Below are 27993 nucleotides of genomic sequence, written 5' to 3' on the forward strand. Positions count from 1 at the left end.
ATCCACTCCACATTTTGTATCAGTAGTATGTTTTGTATTATAATAGCAAATGTTTACCTCTTATTCCTATGACAATACTGAACTCTACTGTAATCTGTGAATAGGATATTACAACTTAGGATTCAATTGATTGATGTAAACTTAAAAATAATTATAACATTGAATCCCAAAGTGTAAGAGAAATAATTGAATAGAATGTGCACAAATTAAATGTTATGAACATTTGCAAAAAAAAATAATTTCATCCAATATAAAGATGAGCGTGAGAAGGTGCAGCGCGTTCAATTATTTCACAGGTAGCAACCCAAATTCAATAGATGTTAACTATTAATGTTTAGCGAACTTAGATAGATTCAGGTTACCTTTTACTTAGAAATACACATTGAACTTAGATATATTTTTATTAAAAAAAACTCACTTTAAGCTGACGATTGACTAAAATACCGTATTTCTAAGTCAAAATGTATACCTCGATCATAGACAAATATATATTTTTGTTAACATTGGACTGTTTTCTAACTAAATCTAGATAGAAAGCATTCCATCCAAAGCTTAAAGTGTACGTGTGTTGTTAAATCGCAATAGCAGCGGGAAATATGTATAAAACAATAAATAAATAAAGTTATTACGTTTTATCATTCAAGTATCCTTAGCTAAAAACTACGAACTAACTTAAATAACGTTAATCAAACTACCTCCTCTAATTTATTACCTTTCAACCTAATTCATTTCTATTAAATCTCTGTAAGTTAACTTTACGTGGTCGAGTCAATACAACGGTATGTTACCCCAGGGTTGCAGCGTTACTCTACACACGGAGCGTGAACCGTTTTTCATTTATAAATATTTGTATATTATAATATTAATGTAAAAAAATAAATAACCACAAACAAGCTATCAATAGGTTTTGTGAGAGCAGGCACTAAGGTTACAAAATCAATCGTCAAGCCTTACTCTATCATTAAAGCGGCTGCGGATTAGACTATTATGATGGATATGTATGAGAAGCAATAAATCCCAGAGCATATTTGCGCCTCGGCGTCCAAACCAGACATATTTTTATGTTCGCGAATTAGTGTTGCCCAAAATCGATCTTGCTGTCTTGGTCTTCTTCTTTCAATTTTGCAAGACCATGACTTACTGTGCAAGATTTAAGCAAGGATAAGACCAAGCCTGCGAGACTCTTGCGTCTTGCAGTTAGAACTGACTATCGTTTCAGGGAGCAAGTATAGGAGTTCAGGATATACGCTTAGGGAATTACAAACACTATGTACCATAAACAAACTTATATAGAAAATGAAAATATTATTTAAAAGAAAAAAGAGTGAATCCCTAGTTTTGACACTCGGCATTGTGTGTAATAGTGAGTGATGCCGGTCGGGTACTGACCTCTCATAGAAATTTTGCAGCTATTCGGAAATACAAGTTCATTACATACACGCGCCGACGGGGTGGCGGCTGCTTCGATTGTGCAAACAAACAACCGTATCAGCCGCGCCGCACGCACAATATTTGATACTGCTTGATTGCCGCCATAGAATACAAGTGTTCCAAAGAAGAAAATAAGTGTTCGAGTGTTTAGAATGGACACGAATACATTATGTTGATCTATTCTATGTGGTTTTAAAACACAAAGTTCTTAATTAGGTCGTCACCCATTAAATAAATAATCATAGACACTTTAAATACTATTCAAAGGTGTAAAAATTTTCTATAATAGTAATCGAATGATATAAAAAGCGTGCAACAAGATGTATGTACTGTTTAGGAGCCCGAATATAATAATATATGAGAGAACTGTTTAAATGAATAAATTAACTGTTGAATCACAATATATTTTTGCAAATATTCATTTACGTGTAAAGACCAAAACTGGGAGTGCAATACGAAGAACAAGTGTCTTTATGCAAGACCAAGACCAAGACTGACAAAGTCTCGTCTTGTTTTTGCCTTTGGGCAGCACTATCGCGAATATTAAAGCCCGTTGTGCTAATAGAGCTTACGGTTTCTTGGGAAACCAACATCTCGAAAGACCATGCCATTAAGGTCAACAAGTATTATGAGCTCACTAACGAAATCACTAATAATAGATTCGTCGGAAATTTGTACGCGGTAGAAGTGGAAGCGAAAGGTAAAACGGCTAAATCTCTCTACATCCTACTAAAAGACTTGGGCCTGTCCAGAATTAACATCAGTTCATTCTTGGAACGTGCGTAAAGGCAGCTCTTGTAGGTTCGTTTCAAATTTGGTTTGGTAGAGAGAGGAGCTTGAAAGGCGGAGGTGAGCGCTTAATGCGCGTTAGATAGGGGCCCCTTAAACCTGCACCTGGGTCGCAAGTCTCAGGCACTGTTGAAGCTCCTCTCCCAGCAACGAGATAGGCACGGCACCCGCACGGTAAATCCATTGATTGCTGAGAGGTTTCATCTTTCTGTCGAAAGAAAAAAAGGGAAATGCTTCCTATACAATGTGAAATAAACGAGACTTAAATTGCCTTAAAGGTCAGTGACAAAGATAAATAATTAGTATATCATTATTATTGGAATACAAGTTATAAGTCATTTTACACAGGAGTTATAATTAGTATATCATTATTATTGGAATACAAATTATAAGTTATATATTACATTTGAGTAACCCTTCGGTTTTCAAGACAGAGCAGAAACGGTATTTTCATCGTAATACGTTTTAGTCAATGAATACAATAAATGCCTAGGTCCACTCAAACGACTTATGTTTATAGAAATGTGGAAATATGGCATTGCAACAATAGAGTCCTCTCTTATAAGCAATGGAATTAAGGAAAATAACGAAACATGTAAGGTCTTAATAAAATCAGTTAGGCATTCATTCTTAAAACATGATGAAGTTTTCGAGAAATAAGAAGTAAAGCGTTTGTTAAATCAAGTGGAAGGTTGTCGTTTAAAATTTATTTCTTACTCTTCACTGGTAGAAAAAAATTGTTGTCTTTATTATAAGTATGCCTTTATAAAATTTTGTCATAACCATCAAAATGTGTAAAGAATTTATTAAAGATTAGTAAATCTTATATATTTGGTACTTTATACAGTTGACACCATAACCTGAGTTTAGTTGCTTATCAAAACCTTTTTTTTTGTAAATAGTCATATTTTAGTGAGTATAATGTTTTAATTTTAATTACATTTCTATTTTTAAAATGTTAAATAAACAAAAATATCTCATGATGAGTAAGGTGTGTTTTCATTTAATTAATGTAAGGTACGTGTCTTAATTGTTTATTTATTATTTTCAAAAAAATATTTTATTAATTTCCAGAATTTTTATAATGTACTAAATAAGGTTATCATATTTTTACAATTGAATAAAAATTTCTAAACGCATGTTTTAAGAGCAACACTGCTTGTCCGTAACCAATCGATGACAGCGACTACTTTTGCAGTCGGTAGGAGTGACGACATTTTGTCAATAAATTGTTAAATAAATCAGAAAGACTTAGTAACTCTTTTAGTTTTTAGTGTCCAAAAAAGCCACAAAGATGGCAGATAATGAGCAAAAAGCTATGCAGTTGATTGCAGAGGCAGAGAAGAAATTAAGTTCTTCTAAATCCTTTCTAGGTTCCCTATTCGGGTAAGAACAATGACTAGACTTTTATTTGGACTGTTCACACTTACTAATTGGGTTATTTAGTATATTATAGAGTATCAAATTGTTTTCCTTATTTAGTATATTCTTGTTAAATAACTTTTTTTGTTTGAAACGAAATAATAACTACGGAACTATATTTTTTGTCTACTTGCAGATCATTTTAGCAGAGTTCCCTTTAGTATTACTTTTATTATTTTATGTAACATCAAATTCAGTCACGAAAATTTTGAAATTTTAACTCAATTTACTCTTTTAATTAAAATTTTAAATATTTAAATATGTTATTTGTCAAGATAAAGTTCTATATTCCTACTTTTTACATCTAAAAGCAATAAATTGTGTCTATAATGTTAAATTTATAAGTTTCTTTTAGTTTTCAATATATATCATTGAGAGAAGAGAAAGTTCCCTATGATTGTTTAATATATTAAGAATGTTAGATATAACTTAAACATAGTACTTTCTCTACAATCAAATTTTAAATATATCATTTTTTTAAAAGGCAAACTGACATGCATTTCATAACCAAAAGAAGTTAATAATATCAAATGTAATATTAATAATCAATTGCACAGTGGATCTTCCAAAGTAGAAGAAGCAGTGGATTGCTACCTCCGAGCAGCAAATCTGTTCAAGATGTCAAAGAAGTGGCCTCAAGCGGGACAGGCGTTCTGCAGCGCAGCCCAACTACATCTGAAGGCTGGTGCCCGTCATGATGCAGCAACCAATTTTGTAGATGCATCCAATTGTTACAAGAAAAGTGATCCCAATGGTAAGTTATCACCCTTGTACTAAAATGTCATCAACCCGTAGAGCTTGTTAGAAAAGCCAACATTATTTTGTTGGCTCCATATTTTTATTTCAGCTCGTCTGCCTTATGCAGGACATATTTAACTTGGACGTAAAACATTTTATTCAAATTAATCAGTCAGACATTGTTGTTCTGATTCCTGTTCAGCTAGTTTTGTGCTAATATACAACTGATAAAATGCACTAATTAGCGCGATGTAATGAACTACCGTCCTCATTATGAGCAATTAAAATGAATTTAGTTTCTTTCTGAATAGAACACTTTGAAGAAACTTAAACATTATTGCAATATGTGATTCAAAATTATATAGTGTTGGTCACATGAAAACCTAAATCAATACATCTAGGGATAATAAATATATATATTTTACAATTCAGTAATCTGAAGTTATAAAAAAAAATCATGTGCTTGATTTTAAACTTGACCGGGTATTATTTTGAATATGTCTACCACATAACTAGGTATTACCAAATGTTTCATAGTGTTGTACAACAGGACATTAAACAGTATCATAATTGGCAACCAGAAATATTGTTAGAAAGAATCAAAGCATGAGTTTGAGTCGGATGAGAAATTGTTTATATTAAACTATAGCTGAGTCTAATAATTAATGGAGAATTCTACGAAATATTAAAATATTATATATTTTAGACACATGCAAAAAGAGATGACACATCTCGATTGATCGAATTTGAAAAGAAATACAGACAATAAAGTTCCTTTATATGTTAACAGATTAGAAATTTTTGATGACATTTTCGTTCTATCGCGGTTTACGTTAGTCATAACGTGCTGGTGAGTTGGCAACACTTCAAATGACACTATTGATATATGAGGTCAAAGAACTTAAATAACTTGAAGGATACATATAATGTGCACATTTATACTAAAAGCATAAATTTCCTTTATATTTTAATTCAATAGAGGGGGATAAAAAGTTTTAATATCTATCATGACTTTCTTAACACCATAAAGTTAGGCGAAGTAAATTCAAAAAGCTTTACTCTAATTATACAACCGAATTGCTTCTGAAATGTTTTAAATAAAATAAATGTATTTCTTTTTCAATAACCAAAGCACTCGGTGTATCTTATACGCATTGGGTATAGAGTATTCGTCTTTAAATAACAAAGAAACGCTTGAATATAAATGTATGTTATTAAAAACGATAATGAAACTTTTTTTCTTTCATAGATTAAAATAAATTAATGAATTTTCTATGTTAATGTTAATTTGCATACATTTCCTCAACAATTTATTTTATTTGTCAAGTTGACATAAGCACGTGTTTACATTATCGCCTCGCCACAGACCGATTTTTTATCAATCGTCCTTGGATATCAGCATTTCTTTAAATACATAATATTTGTTGATCAAATATTTAATATACAAAAATTATATCAGAATAATATCCTCTTTATTAAAAAGTTTGTAAATGAAAATTTCGTATTGAAATTATAACACGATATCCATAATTATTTCAACTTTATATACAAGCGGATACAATGTAATGATTAACGTGAAATTTTAGTTTAAACTATTATATTAAAACTAAAAAGGTTCATTAGTTTTAGAAACAGCAACAAAACAAAATTCTTATACCAATTAAAAATGGAAGATAAAAAATCTTTACCAATATAAACGATTACAGAAACTTAATACAATGAAAAATTTAAATATCATACTATCCTGATGTTCGTTATCACGTGGAACTACATTCTACAGAGATTTGTCCTTTTGTTCCCCATGTAGGAGACTGGGGCACTCGGATCGATAGGAATTGTTCATACATTTATGAAGAAGTGATACGCTCTTTATTAGCTTTTGACTCATATGGACATATCTCTACAACAAACGAAACTGTTTTATTTGAATTCGACCGCTTATAACATCAACTCAAATGGTAATTGTTCTGATAGGACAAATTTTTGTCTTTCTTAAGTCCCATACCTATGTATTGTTCTATGTCTGTAAGGTTAGCTAGTAAATAGTTCATGTTAACATTCAGCTCGCTTTTGTGTAACATTTGTGTATGTGTGTGCAAAGAGGATAAATAAATAGATATCTTTACATACAGCAGTATAGTAAAAATAACGTTAATGTTCCAGAGGCAGTGTCGTGTTTGTTAAAAGCTATCGAAATATACACTGACATGGGACGGTTCACTGTGGCCGCTAAACAGCATCAGGTGAGAACAACTTTAATATATTATAACAGAAAGTAACTAACAATGAGTGACTTTTGTAGTTCTTGAATTTTATGTAATAGAACTTTTTCGTTACTACCCTCGGCTTTGTTGGTATGTATGTAATATTTGTGACCATTAAATTTCAGTCAAGTCTTATTTCGGTCTCCATACCCTTGGATTATTAACAGCATAGGTTTCTCAACTTATTATCAACTGGAGGTAAATCGTGTAAAACGACTTTAACGACTACACATTTGTGTAAAGGACCTCTAGATGTACAAAGTTTTGTAACGAAGTGTATCCTCTCAGAACATAGCCGAGCTGTACGAGACTGAATGCGTTGATCTCACTCGAGCGATGCAGCACTACGAACAGGCGGCGGACTACTTCCGCGGCGAGGAGTCCACGTCCTCGGCGAACAAGTGTATGCTGAAGCTGGCGCAGTACGCCGCCCAGCTGGAGCACTACGACAAGGCTATACAGATATACGAGCAGGTACGGGATAACATAGTAACGTTCATCGTGAGGCGGCCCAGACATCTGCAGTAGTTTTGCACGATATTTTTATTACAACCCTACGCGGTACAAAAAATACATTGCGTAATAAAATTGCGCAATTTTTCAATATGATCCCTACACTGGTAGTAATATTGTACCATCAACTATATCGTGCAATATCACTGTGGCTGTATGGGTCGCCTAACATACTACTAAGACTTAAAAACATGCGCTGAGGATTTATAAAATAGCAGTTACTACTTCATGTTAGCATACAACTAACAAAAGTTATAGAAGTACAAAATAACAAAAACATTAATTTGTTTATGTTTGACCACGTTAGCGGCCGGTGTTAGACTGGAATTAGAACTCAAATCGACGGTACGCGATGAAGAAAATCCTCAACACTAGCATTTGAACCCGCAATCCGAGGAATGTCACGTTCGGGTAGCCTTGCTAATTGGGATATTACACAGACTCGAGCGTTGTATTGGTTCCCATCAAAAACTAATATCAATATCTTCCAGATCGCCAAGTCGTCTCTGGACAACAGCCTCTTGAAGTACAGCGCTAAGGAGTACATGTTCAGGGCGGCCCTGTGTCACCTGTGCGTGGATCTGCTGAATGCCCAGCACGCCCTGGACAAGTACTCCGCCTTGTACCCGGCCTTCGCCGACACCAGGGAGTGCAAACTGGTCAAGGTATGACATCCACTGTGGTGGACGACTTAGAAGATATTATTTATTTATGGGAAAACATTCAGCTTATAATACAATAAATTATGCCGTCTGGTTAAAACAGCTTCCACAGTGTGGTGACTGGACTGTATTGATAGAAAGACATGGCAAGAGATATCGGTTATGAGGCATATAATAATTCTTTACATATTTCTGATCTGTACATATGTATATATATGAAGCGGTATTTAAATTTATTTGTGTCCAATTGCAATTACTGATGAATTTATACAAAAAAATAAAAAGCCTTATCTCCCCATCTGCCGCCATATAAGTGTTATGTCACTTGAAAGACTTTGAAAGATGATCTAACATTTATATTTTTTGGTACTTTATTAAAATGTTAATGTTTTGGTAGCTTTAGTAAAATGTTCCTCATATTCCATAGAGGGTTTAGTGTTTATTGCTAAAGACGCTCTTCGTTCAAAAAGCAGTTGTCCACTGATTTCTACGATGATGTCTAACAAATAAGGATTTGATAGAGGTTATGTTAAGTGTTGCCATAGCAAAAAATCATTGACCTTGAATACGCCTATACATTTAAAACCGTTGATGTTTTGAACAGGAGCTGATCGAACACCTAGAGGAGCAAAACATAGACGCGTTCACCGAGTCCGTGAAAACATACGACAGCATATCACGCCTGGACCAGTGGTACACCACCATGTTGGTGCGCATCAAGAAGCAGATCAACGACAACCCTGACCTCCGCTGAGCAGCCTCGCCCGCCCCCGCCCCCGCCACCCGTCTCCTCGCGTGACGCGCGACCGTGTGTGTCCATGTACTGCGGATATTGAATAATTATTTGTTTGAATTACATTTAAATAATAATAAGAACAAATATAATATATATTTGTTTGTTCTTAGTCCCGATGTAATTTAATTCTGTTATATATTTTTCTCGTAACTTTTTTTTTATTCAGTGTTAAATAATTTTTATTCAAAAAGGTTTTCCATCACGTTGGTGTGAAGCCGCGGGTTACAAGAACACTTAAATATCTTTATGTCATTAGAAATTAATCGTGAGGTTGATTAAAAATGTTTATTAAAACGTTAGAGGCGGCGTGGTCTACGACTTAATTATTGACCTACAACTTTTAGATTATTCATTGCCTATTCATTGTATTTGTCTAGGTTAGGTTAGGTTACGCTACCGACGCCAATGTATTGAATTTAAAACTAGCAGAGTTCTAATCGAACGAAACATCGCGACGGTACATAACGATACGGATGTATTAGTTATGTTTGTGTATATATTTTTTTTGGTCGGTAGTGTAACGTTTTAGTTCATATAAATAGGTTTTAAGTCGGGAGTTTTTTAACGATCGTATTACTCGCACCACAAATATTCCATATATATAGGTACACTGGCAACACGCGCGCATTTAATATGTAACGAAAACGACTCTAATCTCTTTAAGCATAAGATTTGAAATCGCTTGTATTAAAACAGTGTTGCAGTTAAACTAAGGCTTGTTCTAGTGAAATGGTAGGATTTTTTTATGATTACGAAACTTTGTAAAATTAAATTTTTATTAATTGGTTGCGAAACCATGAGTACATTTTCATTATTTAGATATAGTAAAGATTGTTCGATAAAAAGTTTGTGCGTCCTGAACGCGTGTCATTGTATTTGACTTCTTGTTCTTGTTAATCTTATTTATACATTTTCGTTATAAAAATATATTTTTCGTTGAATCCTTTTGTTTACTTACTCTTTCTGTGTAAGTCCTGAATACTGTTTCCCATATTTTCGAATAATGTTTCTCTAACTCTTCCATCTCATTAATTTTTTTTTTAATAAATTGAAGTGTTTTAATATTACCATAGACAATATTAACACCTCAGTTAATGCAAATGGTTACTTAATATTCTATATAGCCGGCAGTTAACCATAGGAAAAAATGTACTGCACAGAAATTGTGAAAGAATAAAGTGTTAAGTATTGAGTACCGTTTATTATTTAACGCCTTTGGTTTTATTAGATTTTATGATTGAGCAAATTTTTATGATGGTTTTTCCTAAAAATATGTAAATTCTAAACCCTCTCATTAGTAATAATAGCTTTAAACAACGATGTCTTTTTTAAAATTTTCATTTTAAGTATCTTTTATTAAGTATAAATATTATATAAGACCTTTTATAAAAAAAATATACTCTATCGTAGTAAAAATATCGAGCTGGTGGTGAAAATCGACACTAACCTGTCGAATAAGACAAGAAAACATCAATGAATATTGAATTTGTGAAACTAATCACACTTTAATGTTGTTTCTCATAGGTTTTTCGTCCTTATGCTCTCCGTACAAATGACTTATTTCATTTTTACTCATAATTTCATCAATGGCGGGTATTTCTACGGTTTGGTCAGCAGACGCTTCTTCACGCTTGACGTCCGGTATTTGTCTTACGCCTTTAACTTTGTCTCCATTCAAAAACTGTTTGTATATTTCTTTAAGAAAACTCGAAACTTGATCTCCCATTTCAACTTTACCGTTCAATTTAATTGTATATTGTTGGGTCAACGTTGGCAGAACTGAAATGTCAAAATGTAATAAAAAAATGTCACAATGAATAAATAACTTGTAGATATTTAAAAGATAGATATTTACCGAAGAATATGAAAAAGAACATGCCTGCTATGCACTATCGGACGTTTTATGGAACTAAGCGTTGATAGTTTTTACGCTGTTTAAACATCATAATTAACTACAATAAAATTATGCGCAAAAGTAATTTCATTACACAGTTGCATAATAAATCCTTTGTCTATTTATTTCACATTATCACAATGTTATTATTTACACGTTCCGTTTTTTCATCTAAATCAAGGGTCGCAAGGAATGCGCTAGCAACTAGCAACATGCGATACAGGTATTTATTAAGTGTAATTGCTATTTTATGGCAACAATAAATAATATTTGTATAAAATTTAATTAGCATGTCAAGTAAAATAAAATTATGGTTCAGGTAGTGGGGTCAGGGATATGTGATTGTATATTTTTGGTGCGGGGATCCCAGATATTAAATAGCTAACTGCCAAACATATAACCTTTGAAATTAGGATGTTTTTTTTTCAATAGCCTCACAGATCGGTCTCGGTATACATATTTGACTACAATTATGTTTTGAACGTCAAACGCAACTGGAAGGTGCTATTCTGGAGGTTGTAGATTCTAATTCTGCTCGTGTAAATAAATTTTTGTATATATCCACTTGCTGTAAAGGAACGATACTCTTAATAGGTTTCAAGGATGAGCCACGTAAAAAAATGATTATCATGCAATTTATAAAAACAACTCCATGTCTGCGATCGCATCACAGATCTCAAGAGAAGTTTCTAACATCCTGTGTGCATCCAGAGGAGCATTTGAGGAAGTTGATAAGTATTTGGCGGTAGATCACAAAAAACTAGTTAATTTGATATAGGTACACATGTCGTCTACCCGTAGTCACGGTTGCTGCAAAAGTAGTCGAACAGTCAGGAATAATGTAAAGTGATGAAGTTGCGAAGGAAAATCGGAAAATCACAGTTCTATCTTAAATATTTGTTCGCAAAAGTCTTAGATGTCGTTATTTCAAATGTTGTGTAAGTTCGTATTAATAAATGTTATTTACTATCGGTTTTTAAATGTTATGCATTGGTTTAATAATACCACTTCTTTATCCGGTCTTCTAAGTTCTATTTACAAGATGTATTAAAAGAAGACTAAAATGTATTTCGCTCACTTTCTCCTTATGCTCTACTAGACTATTATGTCTCATCTTCACCTGATATTGAGAGAATTAGTGAACAAATTTATATTCGGGTTATAGTAATTTGTTATTTCTGGTTTCCGAACAGATAACTTCTTAATTCTCTTATGCTATCCCTTCCTTACTCCATTCTTTAAAACTCACTGACTATTTTTAAACGTAGTGTAAATGATCGCTATTTATCACTATAAGCAATTCTGTTTTAATATTGTGTATTAACATATTCATTGATACATAAATCATATATAATGTTTGTACACTTACATTTAAATTTTTATGAGTATTAGCGTGTAATAGCTATAAATTTTTATAATTTTATTTTATCTATTTATTTTAGAATCTGTTTTTTTGCATTATTAGGGAATGATACGAAAAAACTACATGAAACTTAGTGTTTTTTTTAAATAAATAAAGTTTTATTTCATAAATTTATAAGGGTTTTAAGTAGACTGAATATGATTCGACTGATCTGATAATAAGTTCTTAAATACCTATTGGTATGAAAAAGATAAAAGCAATATATTTGTTTCTTGGTTTTACGTTATAATAAACATATTACAAAATTCGAAAAGACCCTTCAGATGTGATCAAGTGAAAAGTGAGCCATTATTGCCTTAATGTCGTCGGTAACGTCTAATAGTGTCTTTATTTAGCGGAAATAATGGTAATTCTTGGACAGTAAGAAAACAAATGTTTTGACAAGCAACCCATTATTATCATAGTGTTTTATTAAATCACCAGGTTTAGTAAGACTCAACCAGTTTGAGACCACCACCAACCTGTTGTGAGACCTATCGTACCTCGGATATATAAAAATTGATACCAACGAAGAACGTGATCATGAAGATGAACTATCCACAGCGACCCCAATCCTATGTACTGTTACATCATTCACCGCTAATACTGAATTAAATATCTGCTGTCTCCCGATCGTATAAACATTGTATTCACCGCGCCAATCCTATTTTCTTTTCTTTTCATTCGTTTTCCGTCGCCATGATACAAAGCAAGATGACTGTAACTATTATATTAACATATTTATTGTTATAGATTATTATAAAATTGGAATATTTAAACTGGTCAGTTCCCTTAAACGAGTTCACATAGTCATTATTATATTGTCAATTAGATTTGTAAATTGGTGACTGAAAAAGATCCGTATATAGCGCGCCGGTGCATGCCTACTTGTAGTAGGGGTACTATTTGGATAGTTCCAGTTGATATTGTCAGTTTAAATGGGGACCGTTTTAATGTATTTACTAGAAAAATTCTTCAGCGATTAAGACACATTCTTTATTTTTTTTTAAGAAAAACCTATACTCCTATAAACTATATTTTCAAATTCAACAATGTATATAAAAAAAATATATATAAATATTTTAATAAACCTATTATTTTTGAATGTGAACCACATTTCACTTTTCTTATTCCATCTATTTATTCACTGTCGTAAAATATTTTGTAAGTCAACAGCTATTTAACCCGTTAAGTTCGATGCTCCATGATTTGGTATTTGATTAAAATTTTTCGTATTTCTGTGAATGTGAAGGGTCCCATAACCTATTCATACTATTTTTAAACTATTATAATTATAAACAGTACGGTAACGTCTACATGAATGTCGAGATGTTATCCTGGCCAGGGATAAGCCGTCGAATGTAGTTTTTTTAATTCTTAAATGCGTCAAACTCTTTTCAGTTTCAAACATTAATTATTCAAAAGGTGCGAAGGTCCCTCATTCATATACAAGAATAAATGAATGTATATCAATTTATTCTACGGTTCAATATAGTCAGTTGCAATTGTAGCATTCGTAAGACTAAAGCGACGGTGAAAAATATTTATCATTAGTGCCATATATATATATATATTATAAATAAAAATGTATCAGGATGCAGAGGGTTCGTTCGCGGCGAAAATAGACAAAAATAAATTCGAAACATCCATAAGTGAATTGAAAACGAAAACATTTGTGAGTCCCGTTGACATGGTCAAATACGGTAATTACTCTGTGCTATGATAACATTATGCTTACTACGGTGGCGGTCTGTCTGAAGTTAATGCCTATTTTGACATTTATTTTATAGTAAATGTAGAATACCACTAGTTACAGACGTTGTTTATTACTTAAAATATTGAAATTAGAAAGATGCTATGTTAATTTTTGATCAGAAAAATACATGTACGTGAACGAACGTAGTTTATTTATTATTACAAATGTACGAACGTAAACGTAATATAACGTAATTTATTTATTAGCTAACAGTCTAATTATGCACCATCGTGAACTTTAGGTAAGTATTAACTATATACCTATTTACTTTTACGTTACAGTATTTCAATTATGAATTGCTTACGTATAAACTATTATAATTTGCAAATACTAATTAGAAATTGAATTTTTTTTATTCCTTTTTCACAATAAAAGTTAGGAGACCTTTGAGCTGCTGCCCTTGTGTATACATTTCCTTGTTTTATAATTTTCAATCATTTACATTGATTGTAGACAATGTACTCACAAAATAAAAAAATAACTCGTGTCAATTGAGGACATACATCCATACATACTTGTCTGGTTTCGATTAAATATATATATATATAAACTATAATAGTTATAATTATGTCATATTCAACTTATAATATCAATTATATATTTACATATATATGTAACAAGCATGGAACCTCTTTAATTTAAGATAATTTTTTCACAGTAAGTAATTATTTAGTGGTTAATTTATTACTCAATATTAAAAATTTACCTTAAAATTCGTTAATTTAGAAAATATTTCAGTTTTGACCTTATTCTGTCAATCTGCTTCTAATGCAGATACGCGGAATTATCCAATGCTAGTTACGCGGATTTGCACTTTCCCTGACGCAATGTCAATAGAAGTGCGAAGATTTATAAATGATTACCAGGTTTCTTGTGTTGTGTGGGGTAATTTTCTAATTTAATAAAAATATATAACACTAGTCGTATTTAATCACTTTAGTCAGTGTCATGAACAAACTAATATTTTATTTCAATCCCTAAGCGAAATCAACTGTGATCGCTTATAGATGGCGCTGATTTAATTACACACGTTTGTACATACTGTAGTTAGTGTTCTCCAACTTATGTTTGGACATGTTAAAATTCCTTTGCCTGTGAGGTCTTCACATATATGTAAATTACCGATGAGGAAGAGGTTACTTTTGTTTTAGATGTGTCGATCGATTGAAAATGAGCTAACTAGCTAAAAAAGCATGCAAAGCTGTAAATTTTTATAACCGTTACATAAATTTGAAAGAAAAAAATATGTTAATAACTTAAAATAAACAGCGAAAACCTGGAACAGGTATGCAGAAATATCTTAAACCAACTTGACAAATTCTTACATACAGTTTTTAGGTATGCTAAAATAAAGAAAGACAAGGAAGCAAAGGTATGAAGGTTTAGTAAAATTTTACATTTCTAACGGAGAACAAATCAATTTCTATGATTTATTAAGACACTAGAAACCAGTTTATATTTTAGAAAATTTAAAATAGTAAAAATCTAGTCCATTAGGGAAGGTTGTAACGTAGAGGAGCATATTTACTTCTTGTACTTAACTTCAGCGGAAACAAAAACGGGGTTTAATTTATTAAAGGAAATGTTCATCGTTCAGGTGGGAGGATATATGTGTGGGGTTCCAAATAATCCATCGACTTTGAACTTAAAGCAATTTACAGTGACAAAAGACTACGAAAGAAACAAATATTTTGAAACAAGTTCATAATCCTAGGAAAACCTTTTGATTATTTATATCTATTGTATTTACGTCTGTTACTGTTGAACCGTTTTTTTTTTAAACTAAATGAACCTACCCAGGATTCTCGTAAATACTTTTGCTATTTATCTATCGTCTGTGGATCATGTTATCGACCATATCAAAATATAAAGTCAAATAAGTAAATATGTTCTGGATTGCTGGAGTAAGTATTATTCTAGAACAGAATAGCTAATAGATAGCTGCTTTTTTTGCAAACTGAGAGAACTGATTGCCCTTACCGTTATCCTCCCGTCGACATCTATTACTCTTTTGTTCTGTATCAACTTGAGTAACTCCTAAGCGGTTAACTATCGGCCATACTTCAATTTCCCTACGAAAATCATTCTTAGACTTCCCTGGTATTTATAACTGTCCCAACGATAACAAAAAAGTTAATCGCTACATAAAGAACAGCATCGGGTGTCAGCATCAGCAGCTTGACATCTTGGCATCTGATCCAAAGAACCTCCTCCTGCCACGTTAGTCATCCAACGCTTAAATTTCAGTTGGGATCAAAGGTTTTCAGATATCCTAAAGTGTAACCAAGGACGCATGCTACGCGATACTAAAGTTTGAAACTGATACATGTTACAGAACTGTTTTAAGGTCTACAGTGATTGGGTCTAGTCTTAGATTCATCTGGAAATGCTTATATGATATGATGATAATTTAGAAAAAAAATGTGATATTTTAAAGAGATGGACTGAGACAAAGCCTCACGTCGGAATACTTTCATTTACTTTATACCGTAGAAATGTGTAGTTTCATGCTTCATGAAGTGCTATTTTCATATCTTCTCCTTTTCATCTCTACCTAGACTAGACCAGAAGTAGTTTAGGCTAACATCGAATACATGAATTGATTTATATATGGTTTTGTTAGTGTCATGGCGGGAAATAGAAATGACCAGCAAAAAAATACGGAATTTATGAATTAAGATACGGAATGTAGTTTTTTTTTTGTTTTATTTAAATGACAAAAGCTTAAAGACTTAAAAAAATTATTGTCAAGTAATGAAATAAGTTTGTAGGTACTCAACATTATACACTATACACAATTTTTACATACTATTTATGCATCATATACGTTATTAGCAGTTTTTCACTTGTCAGCTCCTACACTGTGTTTTTCTTATATGTAACGTTTTTGTTGAGATAAAAAGTGTTTAAAATATTTCCATAGATAGTAGTAGTCTGATATAATGTAGTACATTATATATTTATATATATATATATATATATATATATATATATATATTTTAATCGTAGCTTACGTACAAGGGAATAATTATATTCATATATACAGAGTATTCAAATAAGTGGTAATGTAAGCATTTAAGTGGATATCCTGAGATGATGATGTTAATATTATAACTTATATATAAGCATTCGAATAACGCTGCGCTTAGACGTACTTATGAATGAATGTTAGCTCGAACATTATTAGTTTTTGTTATAAGTTATTTTGTCTTTCATTGCGATGGCTGAAGACGATGGAGCGGTCACTGAAGAATATCAGAAAGCCTATAGAAGTTCCCTTGAGAACCCTGAGAAGTTCTGGGGAGAGGTGGCCCAGGAGATCGAATGGACACGTCCTTGGGATCGTGTCTTGGACAACAGCAACCCACCTTTCACCAAATGGTTAGATTGTTTGAATATATTTTATTACTTACTTAAATATTTTTTAAAAAATCGATTTAAATATGAATTGTAAAACTTTTCCAGACTATTTCCAAGTCAAAGGCATTAATTTAAACTCCGTTCTAACGAAATGTAGTTATAAAGTTATATAATTTTATAGTTTTTGCTCGAGACAGATTTTAAATTAGTATGTTTAGGTGACTGGGCGAACTATGTTTGGCCTCAGAAGCATTAAATTAGCAGAATTTTAATTTAATTTCTTCTTTTTTTTCGGTAACAAGTGATAAAAAAGTATCCTGTGTCCGTCTCCGGTTCTAAGATACCTCCCTTATAATTTTCGCCCAAATTGCAATAGTGTAAATAACGATTTTGTTTTATATAGGTACATTCATATACATATAGATTATAAGATGTTGCAACTCCATTCACTGTTAGTGTGTTAAAAAACTCTGTTTATTAATGAATTCAGACGAATTGATTGTTAATAACAACAAACGGATGCTGGTCACTGTAAAAAACTAGTAGTCTCTTATACAGTATGTAATAATTGACCAAAGAAAAGTGTATCCCTAATTTAAGCATAATTTTAGTGGAATACTCAAACGTTGTATGTGTACAGGTTTGTGGGCGGTGAGTTGTCTGTCTGTTACAATGCTGTAGACCGTCACGTGCCAACCAAAGGTGATCAAATCGCTTTGGCTTACGACTCCCCTTTGACTGACACCGTCAAGCGCATCACCTACGCCGAACTGCAGGATCAGGTGAATATTTGACATCTTTCTTTTACAAAACGAACTGACAATAAAATTATTACGAACTTCATGTATTCCAGTAAATGTATTCCTATTTTATACAAACATATACCTGCCGCTTCGTCTTATAGTTTTTGACTGCTTCATATTGGTTATCTTAATTATAATGTTTTTCGCTATAACAAGTACGCCTACAGTATTTTCAATTAAATATATTTTCGGTACAAAGATTAAAACTTCATATTGACTGTCTCTGTACGAGAAATAATAACAATTAAGCGTTTATCTCCATATTTTGATCGTTAGAAAAAAAAATTCTAGGACATTAGAGGTAGGTACTAGTTTGAATTTATGACACAAACTCATTAGTAAGGTATGGCTTGATATTAAACGGTAATACTTAAGTAGGTTCTATTTAATTTTCTATTATTTATTTTTATAATATTAATTAAAGATTTTATAATGAGATCTAAGACTTTCGCGAGTGTTCATTTTAATAAAACTAATCTTTTCGGATGAATACGCTTTATTTTATTATCTAAGACTACTACTATGAAATTTCATCTCGTTTGCCGTAAGGCAACCGGAACGTCGAAAGTATGTTATTTTTAATAATAAAACAACGCGCAGTAATCCGAAAACATAAGTTTTATTCAAAGATTTTGTTTTTATATTTATTAATAATTAAATTAATTAAAAAAAGGCATTGTGAGGATTCTATTTTTAAATAATATTTTCCACTTATTTAATAAAAAAAAAATAAAAACTTCCACAGCAAAATTTATAATAAGTCTCCAATGTTACCATATCTTTGCATTATATTTGACAAGAAACATTTTTACGGTTTATATTTTTTATTAATGAAAAAATTATATTTGTTACAATGTATTAGGCTTTTATGAAGTTACCCGCCTTCGTCTGAGATGTCATTAAAGTAACGATAAATTATTACAAATAATACATTCGTTTACGTAAATATAGTCGTTATTTCATAAATAAAGTAATTTTAAAACAAAACTGTCTTTGCGACAATGAACGCAAAATATCCTACACGGTAAAAGAGAAAAAACATTTCCTAATTATTCGTCAACGCATGACATACCGAATCTATTAGCAAACTCAAAGCATAACTGATAACTCAAACTCAAAAATCCAAAAACTTAAAGAATAGAATAGAATATTCATCAATGTGTGTATTGTCAAAATGTTCAAAACACAGCAACATTTCTATTCAAATTTGAAATAATATTTAATTTTGGTAAAACATCGATCTTTCTGCACTACATTGTATATTTATATATATCGGATTATATTACAAATTAATTATTTTAAAGACAGGACGCCAGCCCCGCTGACGTCACTAATGTCACTTGTTTCAGTACGTTCCAGATATTTTAAAAAGAAACTTCAAGTCTTCTAAATGTTCTTGTATTTCTCGAAGGTTCTTCATAATCACATTCTTTATGATCCGCACTCGCTGGACGCTGCAGTCCGCTGTCGTGCGTCCAGACGTCATATTTATACCAGAATTCAAACATAGTTCTATTCTCTTCGATTTCGTTTTACTTTTAACAATAGTAACGACGACCAATAAGTTGTTATAATAATTGATGACAGTTATTTTCATGTTGCATCCGTCATTGAACCTGCTTGCGCTTGTTCGATATATATATAAATATATATATTTATATATATATCGAACAATTGTGCTAATTATATCAAATGTCAACGTCAATGTCAATATTTAAATGACAATCGGAAATAACTTGCCTAAAAATCTTTCCGCTGAACTTTCACCTCTACTTTTTAATACTTCGTAACAGAAAATTGTAATTCTTGTAAAATTATGTATCACTCCTTGTTAAGATTTGTTAACAAAGGTTTATATTATTTTATTTTATTATTTTTACTGAAAACAAAAGCGTAGTACTGATTTTTGCATTAACCATTAATTACTCTGTTATGTTAGCATCAATAATTTGAAGAAGGACAGTTGTTTTGTAAATTTCTTTGAATGTTTTTTACTCTGCACACAATAATTAATAGAGTTTTCTATGATGTTTTTAACCATCGTCATTCCGTAGAAACCGAATAAGCAAAATTCGTTCCCTGCTGCTGTGTGTACTAACCACAAACTTAGTTCTTGAAAGTAAATACGGAGCGTTGCCCGTTTTAATTTTTTAAACATTCCTTCTTGATAGTACGGTCGTACGTATATAGAAATGAAAGACTTGAAACACTCCGAATTTAGTTTGCCGTTACAAACCAGTGGTAAGAGTCAATACCTTTACCACTGGTTTCTACAGGTCTTTGTGATTGAAGCTGATCCTGAAAAGGTACGTTTCTTTTTAAGTCCTTCCATAATAGCTGTTGAATGATAGCTCAATTTGATAGATTAAAAAGTATTGTCAGGATTTGTTCTAGTAGACCAAATTGAATTGACAATTGAGGTCTAAAAAAATCTATAATTATTACATTACGCTTCGATTTATTTACCAACTTTACGATATAAGTGTTAAGTTACCGACCGACTGTGGAAAAATGGCGATGTATAGATACAATATCATTGAGACTCTAGATCATGAACCTGACAAAGCTAATTCAATCTAATAGTAACATTACAGTTTATAATATGTATATTAGGTACGTCAATGACCGCTACGATTTAAAAATTCTTATGCTAGCCTCACAATATATATTTGGCCTAAGACAAATATATATATCGGCGCAAGCAGCTTCAATGACGGATGTAACATGAAAATAACTGGCATCAATTACTATAACAACTTATTGGTCGTCGTTACTATTGTTAAAAGTAAAACGAAATCTAAGAGAATAGAACTATGTTTGAATTCTGGTATAAATATGACGTCTAGACGCACGACAGGGGACTGCAGAGTTCAGCGAGTGCGGATCATAAAGAATGTGATTATGAAAAACCTTCGAGAAATACAAGAACATTTAGAAGACTTGAAGTTTCATTTTAAAATATCTGGAACGTACTGAAACAAGTGACATTAGTGACGTCAGCGAGGCTGGCGTCCTGTCTTTAAAATAATTAATTTGTAATATAATCCGATATATATATATATATATATATAATTAAATGAAAAAATGTAGGATCAATAGTAGTCATAAACACTTTTTAATCCTGGTTTGAGATCATTATAATTATCTAAGAGCTAAATAATGTTCTGAACGTACTCGCATATATGTAATATAAACATAAAAAAATGGTAAAAAGTCAAATTCATTTCATTATTTTGCATGTGTAGTAATTAATGCTAATTTCATTTTTATTTTGAAGTTTGTTATTTTTGTACTCATTTTATAATTTATTTTCATATCATTTTATAATTTATTTTATAATATAATTTTATGATGAAGGCCACTTTTAAAACAACCAACCAACCATGATTGTATGGTCTTAGGTTTTATATGTAGTTATTGCAATGTAACATTTATTATGAGTGTATTGTGCACAAAATTCATCTTCTGTACAAGATCCGCATTAATTTTAAGAATAGCGATAGAACTCTTTCACTCCTTCTCACTTTTCCCACGCACGTTCTTTTCAACTTATTTAAATTGTGCAGTTCAAAAGTTCCCTGTATTAGTTAATGGAATGGATGAAAACCAATTTTATAATAAATCACTCTCAGGGCCGCTCCGACCTGCTCACACCTGCGTGCAAAACCTATGTAGCACCTCTTTTTTTTTCTTTTTTTTTAATTTGTTAATTTTTACCGAAATAAATGTTCTCTACTTTTATAAATTTAGATAATTTTTACTTAATAGGTAAAACCAGTTCGTTTTCAATGCCAATTATTACGAAAAATAAAACACGAATTAAATTTTCACATATTCTATTTATGATGTTCCATCTAATTGTATAATTAGGTATATATTAATAAAAAAATTACTACTACTTATGGCATATTAAAAAAGACAACAAGAATGTAGAATATAAAAAAAACACATGTAGTTAGCTCATATTATTTCCACTCTTCTACCTTTCTCGTTTGCGAAATCTTTAACAGTTTCGTTTATGTCTATTTGGTCAACTAAAGCCTTTTATATGGATATTGTTGCTAAATTTGTTAATCTTTCCTGGCTCATTGTTGAGAAAAGGTAATTTTTTATTTGTTTTAATTTAGAAAAGGACATTGCCGCGGTTGCTACGGTAACTGGCTAAGTAAGCAAAATTCGTAGTGCCATTGTGAATTGTGATGCTAGGGCATACAGCTGTCAAATTGTTTAAATATATAAATTCGAGAACTTTTCCCACACCATAGTTAAAAATTTTGAAAAAAGATTGACAGGATATAATTTCTTCACACAAATCATCGGCATTAAAATCCAATGAATCATATGCTGTAAGTTTTTCCTGCAAACGATGACACCTAATTCTTAATTTACTTTGTTCTTCGTTGTTTACGAGGCATTTGTTGCGTCTATTATACCTACTGATTTATCGATACTCCACTATTAAGAAATATTACGTTGTTGTGTAAGCATTACAAAAATAATTTTACAATAAGGGACGCCGGCAGCGGTGGCGCTCCTATTGTCTTGGCGCCTGTGTGTTAAGATTATCAAACAGAGTCGCATTGTGGCCCACGACATTAAACTCAACTTTATGACTTTATTTACCCGAAAGAAACCTTAAATCTAGGTCTGGATGCTCAACTTCTACAGGCCTCGCTTAGTATGAGGTCCAACATATTGAAAAACGCTATTTACCTGACATTGATTTTTGTACTGAAAGTTATTATATTAAATTTAATTGTGGCCACAAAAATAAAAAACGTTTTACTCGAATCGTTATGGCTTTCATAAAAATAAAAAAAACTTTACAAAAGTTAACCGACATTAATATATCAAGCCAAGTAGACCAGGAATTCCTCAATATCAAAAATACAACATCTCCAGGTATCTCGACTGGCTGGACGACTGTCTTCTCTGGGTGTAGAGCGAGGATCTCGAGTACTCATTTATATGCCGCTAATCCCAGAAGCTGTGGTGGCTATGTTGGCTACCAATCGGATAGGTGCCATACATTCAGTGGTTTTTGGAGGTAGGTCCACAAAATACCTCAACACATTTGTACATAGCTGTTTCTTTTAGACTACTATATTTTTTTCCCTTCCACGCAGAAGCCATGCCTCGGTTAAGCAATATTTTTTGTTGTCCATTGTTCCTTGACAATAAACCATGATATATATAATAATTATTAACAATCAGTATGGTGAGGCTGAATTATGTCATGGGGCTTAAATATTAACAAGACATTGAAGTTGCAGATGAAATTCTGTTCTTCCAAATTAATCTGTTTGCTATCGAATCCTTTTATTTCATTTGTCTGTGTCTAACCAGAAAACATTTAACCTAAAAAGTCGTAGTTTCGCATGTCTACATCTTGCAATAATGTTTTAAATTCTTTTAAAATGTTAAAGTATTTGTTTTCCCTTGTACATTTTCTAATTATATTCGGTTGTATTTTCATAATACGTGTATGATGGATGGAGCTTGTATGAGTGTTTCTGTTTAATATGTAAGGTTTTGCTGCAAGAGAGTTAAGAACAAGAATTGAACATGCGGAACCAACTGTTATCATAGCAGCGAGCTGTGGAGTGGAACCAAACAAAATAGTCAGGTTTGTATAAAATGCAAGAAGTTAAAATTAACAATTTGTAATTCAATTAAAAAGTATGTTTTGATTACAAGTGGGAAGGGAAGCTGTATATAAAATCAAAGTGGTATCAAAGCAAAGTGATAAAAAATTTAATTTAGACTTTCTATTGTTACATTCTACAGTGAGATTACTCGATGAAAAGATAAGATGTCTTCTTTTTTTTCATATTTTTTAATGTAAAGTACATTTTATTAACCCAAATATATTATATAATCACAACATATGATATTATTGTAATAGGTACAAAGACATATTGGACGACGCACTATGTCAAAGTTCGCACACGCCTCAGAAGTGTATAATATACCAAAGACGGCGCGTACTAGAATGTTCCCTGCAGAAGGGAAGAGATATGTGCTGGGATGAAGCGCTGCAGGCGGAACCTGTTCCGTGTGTTCCAACTGAAGCTAACGAAGCGTTGTACATATTGTATACATCTGGTATTAAAAGTACTTTATTAAATCAAAGTTTATCGTAGTAAGTGGGAAATATATAATAGTTTAAAATAATCAGGTACCACGGATGATCCGAAGGGAATCCAACGGCCGTGTATGCATGCGGCTACGCTGTGTTGGTCAATGCGAGCTGTTTACGGTTTGAAGAGTGGTGTGTGGTGGGCTGCGTCGGATCTTGGATGGGTGGTCGGTCATTCCTATATATGTTACGGACCTCTGCTAGCAGGGCTTACAACCGTTCTGTATGAAGGGAAACCAGATCGAACTCCAGACCCTGGACAGTATTATAGGTAAGGAGAGAGACGGAATATGTCATGTCTCAACTAGACGAAAACCATATTAAGAATATCATACTTACAGTTTATGTTCGATTCATACACAGGATTATAGAACAACATAGAGTCAACGCTCTCTTTACGATACCAACTGCTTTCCGCGTCCTCAAGAGGGCTGACCCCAATGGAAAATATGCTAGAAGATATTGCCAAAATACCTTAAAGACGATATTCATTGCTGGAGAGCATTGTGATCACGAAACCAGAGTGAGTAAACATTGTCATTGTTATATTTCTCATGACACAATAAAATAGAACTAATGACTATTAACGTGATTTGTATTGACAAGAAGATTTTATTACGTATACCTACATAGTTGTACTTTACACAATTAATTGTTACTATTTCTTATATATTGTAATCCATTTTTAAATTATATGATTCAAATATTATTTATTAGATTTTTGTTATATATTTTTTAAATTCTCAGATAAGCAATTTTAAACAATTATGTTGGTATATTGTATACTCTTTCAATAAATTTATAAATATCAGTTAAGGAAACTGTTTTATATGGTTTTGTTTTCCGTATTTAATTGGATAAGGTTATTGGAAATATTTTGATTGAGGTCCAAACGAATTGTTTATCATTGTAAGTATGTCACATAAAAAATACATTGAGGTATGTAAAATTACTTTGAAAAATCTATTTTATACAAAGCTAAAAATAACACCAGAGTATTTAGCATAAACTAAATAAAGTGAATGTCATTTTGCAATTATTATATTTACATTATTTATCTTGTTTCGTTGGCATACTTATTCTTGTATATATTGTAAATTTTTTCCACTGAATATAAAGCCCAGAGGTTTTACAGCGCTGGGCTGAAAATATCTTCGGTGTATCTGTTCTGAACCACTGGTGGCAGACAGAGACAGGCTCCCCCATCACTGCCGCATGTCTTGGATATGGGATGAAAGGGATACGGCCACATTCAACCGGATATCCTGTGCCTGGATATGATTGTAAGCATTCAATATTATTAATAGAGGAACAAAGAAAATAAATGACATCAAGCTCTCTTTTTTGGCTTTACTTTAAAGACTGAAGGTTTGTTGTTGATATTACAGTTAAATATAGAGTTTTTATTATTTTGATAAATTAAGAATATAAGTTTTTATTTTATATCAGACGTTCACTAGCTCTAAACATAACAATATTTATAAAATACTGGTCCAAAATTCCTAGATGTCTCACGCTTCATGCTGCTCCCGCCGTATCTGTTATTAAATTATGCTACATACTTATTGGTCTATGTTTCCAGTACGTGCTCTGAGAGAGGATGGTACTGAATGTAAATCGGGAGAAGTTGGTCGTTTGGTTGCAAAACTACCTCTGCCTCCAGGATTCGCTTCAACATTGTGGCAATCAGATGAGCGGTTTAAGAAAGTATACTTCGACGCTTATCAGGTAATATAAAGCTTTTTAATAGTATATCCATAACAATTTGTCGAGTATATTCAATTTTGTTATAAGTATAACATAAATAACGTCTTTCTTTTTTCTTCATTGTATTATTACTTTTTATACGACGAAATTAATCTGCAACGTTGTTTAACTGTTATATTATGCAAATTCTACAATTGCTTATTTCATTTTAATTACACACATTAGTAAGAATACCTCTATTCTCCTATCAGGGTTATTACGATACTCAAGATGTTGGTTGGATAAGCGCTGAATCTGCTGTTTGGGTTGTGGCTAGAGCTGATGACGTCATCAACGTCGCTGGCCACAGGCTCTCGACAGCCGCCATCGAAGATGTCGTTCTGAAGCACGCCAGGGTTGCGGATGCAGTGGTCGTCGGAGCCCCCGACCCAACTAAAGGGGATGTCCCTCTTTGCTTATACGTCATGCGTCCTCCACAAGACGGTGAGAATACCATTTTTTTTTGTCTTATAAACTATAATGTCGAACTCAGTTACCAAACTTGAGAACATAGTTTAATTTTCACATCTTTAGATGCTTTAGATGCATTATAAAAAGAATTACAGAGATACCAGGTTTTTTTGACGACGTTATCCTTCTACGATTACTTTTGATCGTATATATTAATAACTTACCATAAATATAGTCATTGAGACTTAGTATTGCGATTAAAATGATTTATTATTTATAAACATAATGTGATTTATTATATAACGTAAAACTGAATTAAATTCATATGGCAACATTTTAATAGTGATATATATTGAGAAAAAATATAGAGGAGTGTTATTTAATCTGCACAGAAATGAAATGAAAAGATATTGGGCCTGTTTGATAGGACGTCCGAAGAGGTCGACATAGTCAACGCCTTGAAGAAGTTCAATTAAAATATACATTTATGTTAATTTCGTGTCGGATTCAATTATTTCTTTGAATAATAATTTCAATTGTAACTATTAATTCAGAATATTGCAGAGCTCTTTAATAGTTTCAACTAACGAAAAAAAAGTAGGTATTGTAAGTCAGGGTTCATTGGCTCGCGGGATAGAGTTTACGTGACTATACACGTGTAGACGACACTAAAGTTTTTTCACATTAATTTAGCAACAATTCGAGGATAAATTATCGTTTATAAACTTAACTTTTCACGGAGCGGTTTGAGTATTAAACCATACTTCCGAAGACGCTGTCATGTCATAAAAAACTTACGTTATAAAAAAACCTAATCATATAATAATCCTCCTATCTTCTAGATAATTTAATTTTCTTTATATAAATTAAATGGCTTTGTTTATTCTTAAATAATTTTAGGATGATAGATAAATTGATATTATGATATATTGACACCAGCAACATTTGTAAATAGTGAATGCCATATAAATGACTGTCTTTTTAAAAATTATTTTTTTATCGTAATTAAAAATTAACATTTTTATACAGACGAAGAAATGGTGACGGAGAGCACGGTCACACAAGAGCTGATAGCGTTGGTGCGACACTTGATTGGACCGATTGCAGCCTTTCGGAAGGCTGTAGCTGTACCGGCACTGCCTCGCACACGATCTGGAAAGGCTTTGAGAGGAGCTATATCGAGATTGGCCAGGTGCCAGCAGATTAAGCTACCGGCTACCATCGAAGATCCAAGCGTGTTCGGCGAAATAAAGGTCGCATTGCAAAAATTTGGATACGCCATTGATGCACCGGACCCTGAAATGTAATATGTATTGTATCAATAGATATAAAAATAAAATCTCATAAAAATATCTTCAGTAATTTTTATACAGGAAAATATATTAAATAATTTATATTAATTTAGTTACAATTCTTATATGTCCAAGTGCTATGCAATATATGTATTTGTCTATAGGTGTCTGTAGTTACTAATTTCTTTTTCATACTTTATTTACTTATTTATAAGACTTTCACTTCGAGTTAATATAACAACTGCAGTCTTTGATTTAACTCACATACTTGGTGTACTTTTATTTTTATTTTTAGTCCAGTTGTTTAATGAATCCGCTAGATGGCGCTGTGATTGACAAATGAAAGTATTGTAAATATGACCAGATAAACCCAATTTATATTCTAAATGTACTTTCAAACAAATAACTAATGTAGTTTTAAATTAAAACTCACACGAAAAATATAAAGCGTTAATGTAAATAGATTTCCTATTGTTTTCCTTCCATTACAATTATTATTATAATGTATGCACATTTTAACTTGCTGATTGTTTCTGACGACATATTTATTCAATTCTTTTATTTTATTATAATTA

At 32.0% G+C, this 27993-nt stretch overlaps 2 protein-coding genes and 1 long non-coding RNA gene across 3 annotated transcripts; 2 read left to right on the top strand and 1 right to left on the bottom strand.

Moving 5' to 3' along the window:
- Nucleotides 1-3386: 3386 nt before the first annotated feature.
- Nucleotides 3387-9807, top strand: LOC116773813 (alpha-soluble NSF attachment protein). The gene is made up of 6 exons (XM_032666297.2): nucleotides 3387-3606; nucleotides 4200-4396; nucleotides 6544-6623; nucleotides 6933-7118; nucleotides 7649-7822; nucleotides 8424-9807. The coding sequence occupies exons 1-6, from the start codon at nucleotides 3515-3517 to the stop codon at nucleotides 8571-8573; spliced, it is 879 nt and encodes a 292-aa protein (XP_032522188.1). The 5' UTR covers nucleotides 3387-3514; the 3' UTR covers nucleotides 8574-9807.
- LOC133319427 (uncharacterized) lies at nucleotides 8808-10731 on the bottom strand. Its single transcript, XR_009753038.1, has 2 exons — nucleotides 10471-10731; nucleotides 8808-10394 (listed from the first exon to the last, which is right to left on the bottom strand). It is a non-coding gene; the product is annotated as an uncharacterized LOC133319427 (long non-coding RNA).
- A 2681-nt stretch (nucleotides 10732-13412) lies between these two features.
- Nucleotides 13413-27992, top strand: LOC116773812 (acyl-CoA synthetase short-chain family member 3, mitochondrial). The gene is made up of 12 exons (XM_032666296.2): nucleotides 13413-13614; nucleotides 16898-17048; nucleotides 17668-17809; nucleotides 22733-22877; nucleotides 23360-23456; nucleotides 23736-23935; nucleotides 24009-24240; nucleotides 24333-24492; nucleotides 25105-25252; nucleotides 25552-25697; nucleotides 25928-26159; nucleotides 27156-27992. The coding sequence occupies exons 1-12, from the start codon at nucleotides 13497-13499 to the stop codon at nucleotides 27431-27433; spliced, it is 2049 nt and encodes a 682-aa protein (XP_032522187.2). The 5' UTR covers nucleotides 13413-13496; the 3' UTR covers nucleotides 27434-27992.
- Nucleotide 27993: the final 1 nt, after the last annotated feature.

The sequence above is a fragment of the Danaus plexippus genome, chromosome 20 (genome assembly GCF_018135715.1).
Source record: "Danaus plexippus chromosome 20, MEX_DaPlex, whole genome shotgun sequence".
NCBI lineage: Eukaryota > Metazoa > Arthropoda > Insecta > Lepidoptera > Nymphalidae > Danaus > Danaus plexippus.

Coding starts and splice junctions, on each gene's coding strand:
- LOC116773812 (XM_032666296.2), top strand. CDS start 13,497: ATGTATCAGGATGCAGAGGGTTCGTTCGCGGCGAAAATAGACAAAAAT. Junction 17,049..17,667: donor AACCCACCTTTCACCAAATG/GTTAGATTGTTT, acceptor GTATGTGTACAG/GTTTGTGGGCGGTGAGTTGT. Junction 17,810..22,732: donor ACGCCGAACTGCAGGATCAG/GTGAATATTTGA, acceptor CAACATCTCCAG/GTATCTCGACTGGCTGGACG.
- LOC116773813 (XM_032666297.2), top strand. CDS start 3,515: ATGGCAGATAATGAGCAAAAAGCTATGCAGTTGATTGCAGAGGCAGAG. Junction 4,397..6,543: donor CAAGAAAAGTGATCCCAATG/GTAAGTTATCAC, acceptor TTAATGTTCCAG/AGGCAGTGTCGTGTTTGTTA. Junction 7,823..8,423: donor GGGAGTGCAAACTGGTCAAG/GTATGACATCCA, acceptor TGTTTTGAACAG/GAGCTGATCGAACACCTAGA.